At 41.0% G+C, this 13712-nt stretch overlaps 1 protein-coding gene across 1 annotated transcript in view; it reads right to left on the bottom strand.

The window, feature by feature from the left end:
* The window catches only part of LOC126355278 (gamma-aminobutyric acid receptor alpha-like), a 195501-nt gene that overhangs the window by 149766 nt on the left and 32023 nt on the right, over positions 1 to 13712 (bottom strand). The window contains exon 3 of the mRNA XM_050005565.1: positions 11482 to 11705. Within this exon, the coding sequence (XP_049861522.1) occupies positions 11482 to 11705 (224 nt within the window). The remainder of the gene's footprint in view (positions 1 to 11481; positions 11706 to 13712) is intronic.

The raw sequence follows: 13712 nt of genomic DNA, 5'->3' as shown, positions 1-13712 counted from the left end.
ACGTCACATGCATGAGTATTTAGGTGTATAAGTTGGAAACGAAAGCATTGGAAATAATCATGTCACAACAAATTCTATAAGCATTACTTTTTCACCATTTTCCAGTCAAATGTGCAGTAGGCATATGAAATAACAAACCGTGATCAATAAGCCTCTGCCCAATCACCACTACATTACGAAGTACTGTGACGCTGAAACACAATAACACAGTGCCCACACACAAACGTTTTCCTGGTTTATTGAATATATACATTTAAATCAAGCCTATAAATATGTTTCGTGTATTATCGTGATGTATATATGTTTTAATATTTTCCTGTGTGCAAAATAAGACAATGTAAAAATTTGAAGATAATGTTTTTGTTTAATTAAATCAGTATTTGATTTGGAAATGTTAATTGTATTGTAACGTACATGAGTATTCGTTATGTAACATCTAATCAGAATATTAATTGTATTGCAATTAGTTTTTGGAGATGGTTAGTAATGTATGTTACTGGTGACTTCTGATGAACTCAGACATGCAATTTAAATTGTAGGTACAAATGTAAAATGGACGATAATTAAAGCACAGGGAACTAAATTATTGCCGATAAAAGCAAAAAATATTTTGAAAGAGGTGCTTATGGACGTGGAAAACATGCAGGCACCCACACAAAAATGAAAGCTAATGAGGATGCGCAAGAGGCAGTGCATAAGTAGTCTGATTCCGCTTTTCAGGAATAGGAGGTTTATACGCGAAATGCTTAGAAGTGGGTATGTATATCTGAATAGAATGGTGCAAAAAAATGTAAATAATATTTCAAATGTTTTTATGTGGATACAGATGCTATAGACACTTTATGAAAATTTCTTAATCAATTTTAATTAGTGAATGGTCATGTTGTTTAATTGATGTCAATTGGTAATAGATCAGTGAACAAATGATTTCGTTTTTTATTGTGTGCGTTATAGCAATAATAAATTTGTTATATGATTCACCTTTTCAGTGTACATAATTGGTTTAGTAAAAAAATTATTTTCTGATGACCTATATAGTATCTGCGAACAGCATCTAAATGAGTAATGGAGAGCTTGTTTCGGACAATGGCAAATATTTAATTGAATTTTAATTCCATGATACTAAAAGTTCGTTGGTTTAGGGACTGGTTGTTACGTATCCAGCGTTTCATTGAGTCTATATTTACTAATATAGATCAGTGAAGCCTGGGGAATCTGAAACATAACAACACAGTGCCGACATATGAATTTATTTAATTCAATTTTAATTCCATGATACTAAAAGTTCGTTGGTTTAGGGACTGTTTGTTGCTTTATTAATTATATACATTTAAATCAAGTATATAAATATGTTTTGTTTATTAGTGTCATGTATATATGATTTAATAATTTACTGTGTGTAAAATAAGAGAATGCAAATAATTGTAGTAGACGCACTGGCAACGTTAGGGAATATCGTTATGTAAACCAAAGAGATTATTGTTATTGTCGTACTGTTGCTGAGCGCAGAAGCGCGGCGCAGTCGAGCATTGTCTGTTGGGTAGTAACGAGAGACGGTTAGTAGCGAGCGAGCGGATCGGACACAAGGGAGAAATTACTCTACGAGAGGATGCAAGACTTGTTTCACTGCGAGATCACACGTGCAGGGTAGCCATGCATAATGTTGGGAAGTAATTGGGGACAGCGCAAAGCGTCAAGGTTAATTAGTCTTTGAGAAGAGCGAGGGGAGCCCAAAGTTTATTGTGTTGAAGACCCTTTGGCCGTACATTGTCGTGGTATAATGGACCTGGCCGCACCGACCACATCACTATGAAGTTAGATCCAACCAGTTTATCATTTAGAATTGTGAAAGGCTTCGTTGCGAATCGTCAAATAACAAATACTTTAGCAACTTATGTGTGTTAAGGTGAGTAATCCTCAGTAATAACTACCTGTTAGGATCCTCTCTGTATCCATAACCAACCGAGTTTGTCATTATTTCACTGAAAGTAAATTATAAGAACAGTGAAGTTTATGGAACTGATTAATAATTTAAATGAAACTGAAGAAATAGTTAGTTATTTAGGACTTGATGATTTAGTGCTGATTATTGACATTTAATTTCACAAAGCAGTATAGTTAACAATATTTCATGTTCAGACCATTTTGTGTGAGAAGTAATTGATGTAACAATGGGTCAAAGTATCAGACTGCGTAATCACTTTAAAAAAAAAGCTTGTTATTGTAGTGCACTCTATTTGAATATTGAATTTATTCTTTTCGAAAAGTTTAGCTTTTCCGAAACAGTTTAATAACACCACAGTGAAAAACGCAGTTAAGTTGTTATATATCTGACAGTGTGAAGAATTATTAATTAATTTCATGACACAGTTGCAAGCTTGCTTTTTTCCATGAACGAAATTTTTCTGTGTGGTCATTGTGTTTTGATAATGAGTGCGACTCAGTGCCTTTGCAACTGTCCACGCATGGCATCATGTTACAATAGTAACGTGTTTTAGTTTCAGAGTCAAGAGTTTTAATTGGTTTCGCTCACACTAAGTGAGCTGGAGACTGTTCATTTACAGTAATTTCCAAACAGAGTCAAAATTAATTCATCATTTCGGACCAAATTGTCACTAGCTGTTTCCGTATTATTTTGAACATTTTTTTTATTTCTGCCGTTCGTTATTGCGCACAGTAAATCACACAATAACGTTCAAGTTATGACAGCAGCCTACTTTTTCCAGGTAATACTTTCATTTCGGATTCGATGCCTTATCCCAAATTAATATAAAACCATTGGAAACTCTGTACTTCTGTAATTAATATACCACCAGGGAAGGAAGGGGGTGTTGTAACGCCATAGCAAAGTTCTGATGCCGGTCCTTGTGGCCGAGCGGTTCTAGGCGCTACAGTCCGGAACCGCGTTACTGCTACGGTCGCAGGTTCGAATCATGCGTCGGGCATGGATGTGTGTGATGTCCTTAGGTTAGTTAAGTTTACGTAGTTCTAAGTCTAGGGGACTGATGAGCTCCGATGTTAAGTCCCATAGTACTCAAGGCTATTTGAACCATTTTGAACCAAGATTCTGATGCTTCCAACTAAAGATACAGTGCGTATATCACAGTGCTAGAGAATACATATTTCCGCATTTGATTCTTGGGAGTTCTTAGATTTTTTCGAAAGTGTTAGTTTAAACACACGTCTAAGTGAACTGTAAATGGTTAATTAAGGTTTCCTTCAGAGTAACAAGTAATATTTTAATCTACGAAACGTTTCGAATTTTTTTTTGATTCTCAAACCATTTTTTATATTAGCAGACTCAATATTATTAACAGAACATAAAATGAAACATTTTTAATCATTTTGTGTGCACAGATTAATGCAGTGAAAGACATCTTTTGTGACTTACATGAATTTGCAACGTTTCACTGAATATGAAACCTTTCTTTTTACATCAGATCAGTATAATTGATGCTAGCTGTTTGGACATAAAAAATTTACAGGCCCCTCCAGCTGCTTATTGTCTGTCCACATGGCCTGTCTCTCAGAGATCACAATATTATCACTAAATACATATATGCTACATTCGTAAATGTATGAGCTATTATTGAACTGCTTTAATCACTAGTGACATGTAAACTGCTTTACTGAATCATGAATCATTTTTCAAAAGAACAAAAAATCATGTATTTAAATTCGAATTGCTCGCTCATCAATTTGTCTACCTCCTCAGTCTTTTGTTTGTATATTTTCCATTCTTCAGTTTCTTTAACTTCATTCCTCCTTTTCTTCCCTTACGATACATGGACGATACATTTATTGCAATGAGGGTAGGGGAGGAGGATCTGCCTCACTCGACTTTTAACCAGCAGTATGACAGCACTGAATACACTTTAGAGAAATAGTCCGAAAGAAAAATTAGTTTCTCAGACTTAATAGTAACAAAGGTAGAGAAAAGCTGAAGTTTCCCATTTATGGTGAACAACACACTCAGATGGGCTAATAAGGAATAATTCCAACTACCTACTGCCCTATAAAAAGTTATGTTTCTCTGCTATGGTATCTCGTTTGTGTAAACTTCCATTAGACGAAACGGAAATTCAACGGGAGATATACATCGTTACGCAACCAGCAGTAGCCAATGGTTTTAAGAGACACTTAATTATACAACTTCTCAATAAATACAAAAGCGAAAAACACACATGTACGAAAGATAAAAAATTATTACGTTTAAAATATTATAACCGTATTACCGAAAAGGTAGTGCACATAGTCCGAAAATAGTAAAAACAAGCGTTCAGAACAGATGGCGAATTAAGGTAGAAAGTAAAAAGAGAATTATAATGCATCTGGTGTGTGTAGACAACAATGGGGAACATGTGATCATTTTTATATAGGCCAAATGGTCGGCATTTTGTTGTGAGATACAAGGAACATATCACCCCAAACAACCAGTGTTTTTGGCAGTAATTTGCGAAGCAAAAAATATACAGTGAGTGGTACTGATAGTACTATGCATATTTCAACGAACAGGCTGCAATTAAATATATAGTAAAGTAGTTTTCTTATGTCATATCAGTAATTTATAAAACAGTGCGTTAACATCTGAGACGTTTACCAATGTAGCATCTACGTATTTTGTGGTAACATTATGATCTCAGAGGCAGAGCATACTGACACACAATAAACGATTGAAGACGCCTGTCAAATTATAATGTCTGAACATCTAAAGATGTCTACCAAATTTTGTATGTATCAAGACAATCTTAGTACAACGCTTATTATATTTATCTTATGTAAAGACAAATGTATTACGTACTGTGATACATTGCAAACCCAATTACGTCAGAAAAGATCTGTTAGACTGCTGCATTTTGTGCACACAAAGTATATGGAAATATGGTATATCATGAATTGTTAATCAGCAATGATCAACGGCATGAGGATGCAGTAGGCATTGAAAGTCATTATTTTGAAGAAACTGAATGTATACCCACAGGATCTACGGCTTGTAGCTAAAGAAGTGTTACGACGATCTCTCCATTGGCAAAAGATTCCAGAGTAGTACCTCATTCGGGTAGGTGAGGGAACTGCGGAGGAAGAGGTGACCATGAAAGAAAGACTGAATACCCAACGAAAGGATAACATTCTACAGGTCGGTGCGTTGAATGTAATGAGTCTGAACATGGTAACGAAGCTTGAAAATCTGTAAAGGGAAATCTAGATACAATGGGTGTCAGTGAAGAGAAATGGAAAGAAGTCAAGTATTTCTAGTCAGATTAGAGTAGAGTAACAACAAAACTAGCTGAAAGTGGTATTAATAGGAGTAGGAAGGTAGGGCAGAGAGTGAGCTACTGCAGTTCAGTGATAGGTTTGTTCTCATTAGAATCGACAACGAACCAACACCGACAAGATTTCGGTTATACATGCCAACGTCGCAAGCCGAAGATGAAGACACATAGAAAACATATTATGATACTGAACGAGTAAATCAATATGTAAAGGGAGATCATGATGTAACAGTCATGGAGGACTCGAATACGGTCATAGGGGAGAGACTACAAGAATGGGGTACGGGAGTATATGGGCTTGGTGGCAGGAATGATAGAGGAGAAGGCATAATTGAGTTCTACAATAAAATTCAGCTAGTGACAGCGAACGCTCTGCTCAATAATCCCAAGAGGAAGAGGTATACTTAAAAAAGGCCGGGAGATATGGAGAGATTCCAGTTGCATTATATCATGGTCAGGCAGAGACACCGAAATAGGTACTGGATACAGTCTGTGATCACAGTGTGGTAATAATGAATACTAGGTTGAAGTTTAAGAGACTAGTCAGAAACGCAAAGAAGTAGGATACGGAAGTACCAAGGAATGACGAGATACGACTGAAGTTATGTAAGGCTATAGATACAGCATTAAGCAATACCTCAGTGGGCAGTATAGTTGAAGTGGAATGAACATCTCTAGAAAGGGCAATCACAGAAGTTGGAAAGTAAAACATAGGAAAAAGGAAGGTAATTACGAAGAAATAATGGGTAACAGAAGTAATTGCCGAAAGAAGGAAGTACAGAAATGTACGGGTAAATTGAGGAATACCGAAATACAAGGTACTTAGGAACAAAATAAATAACAAATACAGGAAAGACGAAATGGAAGCATGAAAAATGTGACGAAATTTAAAAAGAACTGATTGTCGGAAAGACTGACTCACCATACAGGAATTCAAAATAACATCAGATGGAACTAAAAGCCTGGGAGGTAACATTAAGAGTGCAATGGTAATTCCACTGTTACATGCATGGGAGGGATCGGAAAGGTAGAAAGATTACATTGAAGGACTCTGTGGGAGGTAGGACTTGATTGATTACCTAAAAGAAGAAACAGGAGTCTACAGGCAACAGATAGCTGGTATAGTATTAGAATCAAAAGAGCTGCAGATGAATTAAAATCAAATAATATTCCGTCGGAATTTCTAGAATCGTTGGGAAGTGGCAGCAAAAGGACTATTCACGGCCGGCCACTGTGGCGGAGCAGTTCTAGGCGCTTCAGTCTGGAGCCGAGTGAGCGCTACGGTGGCAGGTTCCAATCCTGCCTCGGGCATGGATGTGTGTCATGTCCTTACGTTAGTTAGGTTTAAATAGTATTAAGTTCTAGGAGACTGATGACCTCATGTGTCAAGTCCCATAGTGCTCAGAGCCATTTTTGACTATTCACATTGGTACGAAGAATGTATATAACTGGCGATGGACCATTACACTTCCATACATTTCCGAAGATTTCGAGAGTAGACAAGTGCTAGGATTATCGACAGTGAGTTTAACAGTTCATGCATCCGAGTTGATGACTAGAATAATGTGCAGAAGAATGGAAAAGAAAATTGAGAATGTATTAATGATTATCAGTTTGGTCTTAGAAAAAGTTAAAGGCACCGGAAAGGCAGTTTTTTCTTTTCGGTTGAAAATGGAGCAATACTGAAGAAAAACAAATACACGTTTACAGACGTACCAACCTGGAAAAACGTTGGACAATGTCAAATAGTGCAAGATGTTCGAAATTCTTATGACAATAGGGGGAAGCTATAGGGAAAGACGGGTAATATGTACAAGAACCAGCGGGAAAAAATAACACACGAAAAACGAAGTTCTCAGATTGAAAAGGCTGTATGACAGCGATGTAGTCTACCGCCCCTACAGCGCAACCCATATATCGAAAAAGTGATGCTGGAAATAAAAGAAAGGCTCAAGAATGACTTTCAAATTCAGGCTGTAAGGACATCAACGCTACGATTCCTTGATGACATTGCTGTTCTGAGTGAAAGTAAAGCAGAATCACAGGATCTGTTGAATGGAATGAACAGTGTAATAAATACTGAATAAGGATTGAGAGTAAATCCATGAGAGACGAACGTAATGAGAAGCAGCAGAAATAAGAACAGCGGGATGCTTAATATCAGACTTGAAGATCACGAAGCAGACGAGATTAAGGAATTCTACTAACAAAATAGCCCATGATGGACGGAGCAAGGAGGACATCAAAAGCACACTAGCAATGGAGAAAAGGGCATTCCTGGCCGAGAGAAGTCTACTAGTCTCAAAAATAGGCCCTAATTTGAGGAAGAAACTTATGAGAATGTGCATTTTGAGCATAGCACTATATAGTGTGACACATGGGCTGTGTGGACAACGAAACAGAAGGGAAACGAAGAATTTCAGATGTGATGCTGCAAAAGAATGTTGGAAATTAGGTGGACTGTAAGATGAGGGATGAGGAGGTTCTCCGCAAAAAGGAATAAGTGGAAAACACTGACAAGGACGAGGGACTGGATAATAGGACGTCTGTTATCTCATCTTGGAATAATTTCTACGGTACTAGAAGGAGCGGTAGAGGGTAAGAATTGTAGGGGAAAACACAGATTGAGAGTAAGAACTGTAAGGGGAAACAGAGATTGCAATACATCCAGCAAAGAACTGAGAACGTAGGTTGGAACTGCTACTCAGAGATTAGAATGTTATCTCAGGAGAGTAATTCTTGGCAGGCCTCATCAAGCCATGCAGGGTACTGATGACACAAAAAGTACAGTAGATTAAGAAATGAATCATTAAAAGAGATAGGCGACATTAGCTTTTAGAGCAGGAAAATAACTAGCGATAGCGGAGAGTTAAGAATACAAAACACAATCCGACAGTAGCAAAGAAAACTTTTTCTCGAAAAGAGATTATCAATTTATGTGTGAGGAAGTCTTTTGTGAAAATGTTTGTTGGGGTGTAGCTCTATGTAGAAGTTAAACGTGGAAAAAACAGGACAGATAAGAAGAGCATAGAAGCATTTGTAATATTACACAAGAGTGTTGATGATAAGGTTATACACTCCTGGAAATGGAAAAAAGAACACATTGACACCGGTGTGTCAGACCCACCATACTTGCTCCGGACACTGCGAGAGGGTTGTACAAGCAATGATCACACGCACGGCACAGCGGACACACCAGGAACCGCGGTGTTGGCCGTCGAATGGTGCTAGCTACGCAGCATTTGTGCCGTCAGTGTCAGCCAGTTTGCCGTGGCATACGGAGCTCCATCGCAGTCTTTAACACTGGTAGCATGCCGCAACAGCGTGGACGTGAACCGTATGTGCAGTTGACGGACTTTGAGCGAGGGCGTATAGTGGGCATGCGGGAGGCCGGGTCGACGTACCGCCGAATTGCTCAACACGTGGGGCGTGAGGTCTCCACAGTACATCGATGTTGTCGCCAGTGGTCGGCGGAAGGTGCACGTGCCCGTCGACCTGGGACCGGGCCGCAGCGACGCACGGATGTACGCCAAGACCGTAGGATCCTACGCAGTGCCGTAGGGGACCGCACCGCCACTTCCCAGCAAATTAGGGACACTGTAGCTCCTGGAGTATCGGCGAGGACCATTCGCAACCGTCTCCATGAAGCTGGGCTACGGTCCCGCACACCGTTAGGCCGTCTTCCGCTCACGCCCCAACATCGTGCAGCCCGCCTCCAGTGGTGTCGCGACAGGCGTGAATGGAGGGACGAATGGAGACGTGTCGTCTTCAGCGATGAGAGTCGCTTCTGCCTTGGTGCCGATGATGGTCGTATGCGTGTTTGGCGCCGTACAGGTGAGCGCCACAATCAGGACTGCATACGCCCGAGCCACACAGGGCAAACACCCAGCATCATGGTGTGGGGAGCGATCTCCTACACTGGCCGTACACCTCTGGCGATCGTCGAGGGGACACTGAATAGTGCACGGTACATCCAAACCGTCATCGAACCCATCGTTCTACCATTCCTAGACCGGCAAGGGAACTTGCTGTTCCAACAGGACAATGCACGTCCGCATGTATCCCGTGCCACCCAACGTGCTCTAGAAGGTGTAAGTCAACTACCCTGGCCAGCAAGATCTGCGGATCTGTCCCCCATTGAGCATGTTTGGGACTGGATGAAGCGTCGTCTCACGCGGTCTGCACTTCCAGCACGAACGCTGGTCAACCTGAGGCGCCAGGTGGAAATGGCATGGCAAGCCGTTCCACAGGACTACATCCAGCATCTCTACGATCGTCTCCATGGGAGAATAGCAGCCTGCATTGCTGCGAAAGGTGGATATACACTGTACTAGTACCGACATTGTGCATGCTCTGTTGCCTGTGTCTATGTGCCTGTGGTTCTGTCAGTGTGATCATGTGATGTATCTGACCCCAGGAATGTGTCAATAAAGTTTCCCCTTCCTGGGACAATGAATTCACGGTGTTCTTATTTCAATTTCCAGGAGTGTAGATGACATCGCCCTCGGGGAAGACATCAAGCATGAAGGGATGAGGGTGGTCCGTAGCTCTCAGCCTGTCTTCGATTACTACTACAGGACTCATGAAAGTGCAAAGTGCAAAGTCTTCCACAGCATAATACCGCCAGCCTGGGTCCGTGGCGCGTTGCACGTTTCAAGCCGCCGTTCATCTAGATAACGACGTTTGTGAAGACGACCATCGACCTAGTACAGCAAAAATGTACTTCACCCAAAGAGCCGATACATTTCCATTGATTGACGGTCGAACTTCGCTGGTCCCCTGCCCAATGCAATCGCGAGTGACGATGTCGTTGGATCAACATGTCAACACTTACGGGTGGTCTGCTATGGAGCTCCATGTTCGACATTATACAAAGAACGGTGTGCTCTGGAACACCATTCGACGGCCAACACCGCGGTTCCTGGTGTGTCCGCTGTGCCGTGCGTGTGATCATTGCTTGTACAGCCCTCTCGCAGTGTCCGGAGCAAGTATGGTGGGTCTGACACACCGGTGTCAATGTGTTCTTTTTTCCATTTCCAGGAGTGTATCAGCAGTATAATTTTCCTTGTATCGGAACGACAACCGTGTTACATAGGTTTGAGAATCATTGTAGTAAACTCACGTTTATGTCTACGAGACCACCTGATACATAGAATCAGTTATGTGTTTCGCTCCAAAGACGGACAAACAAGCTATTCTGGAGGTGTTCATAATGTTTTGGTTCATCAGTGTGTCTCCTTTGGCTTCCCTAAATAAATTAAACTTAATGCTTAGTCAGTTTCGCTGAAAATGGACGTGATGAGTTTTGTTTCTCCGTCCATTCCCAACACGACGGTGAACTCTGTTTCGAGTGACCACATTGTCCAGAGAACTTTAAAACTGAGTCTTCACTCGTGCATCTGTATTTGCTACTTTGCCCAAAAGCTTCAGGTATGTACATATATAAATGGTGTCTGTGCTTTCGAACATGTCCAAAAGAACAGACACGTTATGTGATCCCGTGGCTCCATAAATTGTATTAAAAGGTTTTCAGTGTCACTAGCCACATTTGGACATTGAAATAAATCAATAGAAACACAATAGTACTTGTGGCTGACTGGGACTCTAACCCGGAACCCCCGCTCATCGTGTCTGGTCGCATTAACCGAATGACGAACGAGGGGTTTATTGGTAGGTGACACTACACTTGCCGTGTGCAACGGGCTGAAAATTTTGATCAGATAGGAAGTGTGCTCGGATGGCTGAGATGGTTACGGCGAGACCGGGGCTAGAGCCCTGGCCAGTTACAAATTTTGAAGTGTTGCCCTTGGTTCATCTCGTTGCCCAAATGCAGCTAGTGTCATTGAAAATCTTTCAATAATATTGTAGAGCCGCTGGATCACTTAACCTTTGAATAATTTCAAGCAGGCTTTTCGTTGTTGTATAACGGATGTTCAGATACCTATTATGTGAGAATGGAAAGATTATTTATGTCCACACATACATTATTTCTGTTCCTAATCCTCAAGTTACCTTATAGAAGTTTGGCTTCTTGTTCCCAAGAACACAGTCAATTTGTTTCAATCATTAAGTACGTCACATATTTGAAAATGCCTCCCACACACTCCCTTCCAGTCCAACCGTGAGGCCATCGGATGAAGAGGCGGCGGAATAGTTCACAGTCTTATGGCTGGACTTGACCAACCGTAAGAGAGCATGTGCATCTCACCTGGAGGAGTAGAGGACGCGCCCGTCCCGGTAGAGCCGCACGAACTTGTTGGGCGTGGTGATGGTGTGCAGGTAGGACTGCTTGCCGTTGTAGAAGTAAGTGTCCGGCTTCCAGATGCGCGCCAGCATCGAGATGCTCAGCGCCAGCGTCTCCTTGGAGCCGCCGGTGAACGCCAGCCGCCGGTCTACCCACGACTGCCGGAAGTAGCAGTCCATCGAATACGTCTGCACAGTACCAAAGGCACCAGATTAGCAGAGCCATCACATTCGCAACTAAAATTAGCCACCTCTGGCTCTAAAGAGACCTGTGAAGATACATGTTAATTTAACACAAAGTATCTCTTTTGGCAACACCCCAAAGAATATACAGCTAAGCTCAATGTGAGAACCAACTCCTCCTGATAGTGGGCACCACACGTAGCCGCGAATTGATAGAGTGCCCTATCTGTGCAAGTTATCCTCAAGGATCAGTATTCGGTCCTACTCATTATATTGTGTATACCCTGGCTGTACTGAAAATTCAGTGCAAGTAACATTATACGCAGATGTTACTGTGATCTTCTGAAGAAGTGTCACAATTCATTTTCCTTAACAGTTCTTCTAGGACTGGTCTGTCATCTTCGAAAACTGGGCTCTTCTATGGTGCCTAGCTTTTAATCCCCGGAAGAGCTACACTAGACAATCGACGTCACACGGTAGCTGATTCTCGTCACCTTTTCATTAGTTCAGTGGGGAGACAGAAAAATGTCCAAGACCACATGCTATCTAATCACAACGATTGGTTTCTTTTCCCTCTATAGCACAACTGTGTTGGATGACTACATCAATTAAACTTATGCGTATTAATTAGCCATTATCAGGTGTGATAAAACTAATGGTTCTCACCACCAGTAATGACCTGTGTCATAGTTTTCAAACAACAAGTTAACAGCATCTTTCGGTTTGTGAATGTATTTCTTGGGTAACTGACTGCATTTATTCTGACAATATTTGAAATTGAAACGGAACTTGTGTTCCCGTTTTTCCAATACATTCCGTTACAGGAGAACTATAGCCAGAGTGTTTTGACTCTGCAGAAGTGAATTCCGTGCATAGGAAACAGAAGAGAATGGACCAAGTGGTGTTTATTTATTCATTTTATTTCATGTGTGCAACGTTTCCTCGTATCCTTTCTCGTATGCGACCTTGGACTGTATGAATGAGATAGTATGAGATAGTAGAGGTCGTAGCATTGCATGTGTAGAGTCGTTCTGTGGTAGGATAGTACCAACCTGTAAACGTGAATAATTTTGGAAAATATGGTGGGTGAATCAGGTCAGAGAGGTCGAAGGCAGGAGTATTGGCTCTTTTAGGTTGGTGAACCGTCACCTTCACCACCTTTAGAACAAAGAACGGTTAGGCGAGGTGTCTGGAGGTCCCCTTGTTCCTGTGTGACGGCGCTGGACAGACGTGTAGACGCAGCTCTCGATTTTGGTAATGTTAACAAAGGTATTAGATTGTCTGAAATTTGCTCGGTAATGAAGTCCAGATGTTGAAATCAGGTGTGGAATTACCGCTAAACCCCCATAAGGCAATTTCTTTTCATAATATATTCAAATTTCTGTAGAATTTTGCATTTGTGTCCTGATCAGGTCACGCTCCATGGGCCTTAAGCTCACGGTCGTATTATTGCTTTGTGTTTAACCGAAGTTCACTCATTTAATGTATTTTAACGTGGTTTTTCATTTATAATAGTATTTTAGGGGATTTTATTTACTTGCTATAGGTTTTCTTTGTAAAATTCCTTTCGTGCCACGTGGTCGGTTGGAGCAACCGCCACATTGATAAAGTGCAATTTCGATCTGAAAATTTGTATTAGACGAGTTAATAACCATATGGTAGTGGGCGAGTGTAAGATAGGGAAGGAATAATTCTGTTTCTCCGTATGTTGTGCATTACGTAAATACACGGTTTAAACTCGTGCATCTAGGAAAAGTATAAGATTTTAATGCCCATTTATTTGCTAAGGAATTGCGAAACACTCTTCCACCCTGACCTAGTTTGCTTGCTTTGCTGAACTTGTTCTGGATCGCCTATAGCAATTGGGTGTAATAAACACGTGTTTAGGTGTAATCGTGTGTTTGCATAAAATTACACTGAAGCCAGGTCTGCGCTCCCATCTCCCTTACCTTATTACGTGGAGAAACTGAACTATGTTAACTAGTGAGGCCCGTTATGGTGATGTATATTGCA

This window comes from Schistocerca gregaria, chromosome 3 (genome assembly GCF_023897955.1).
Source record: "Schistocerca gregaria isolate iqSchGreg1 chromosome 3, iqSchGreg1.2, whole genome shotgun sequence".
Lineage (NCBI taxonomy): Eukaryota > Metazoa > Arthropoda > Insecta > Orthoptera > Acrididae > Schistocerca > Schistocerca gregaria.
Note: the sequence above shows the minus strand (reverse complement) of the source record. Positions and strands in the feature narration are given on the sequence as shown.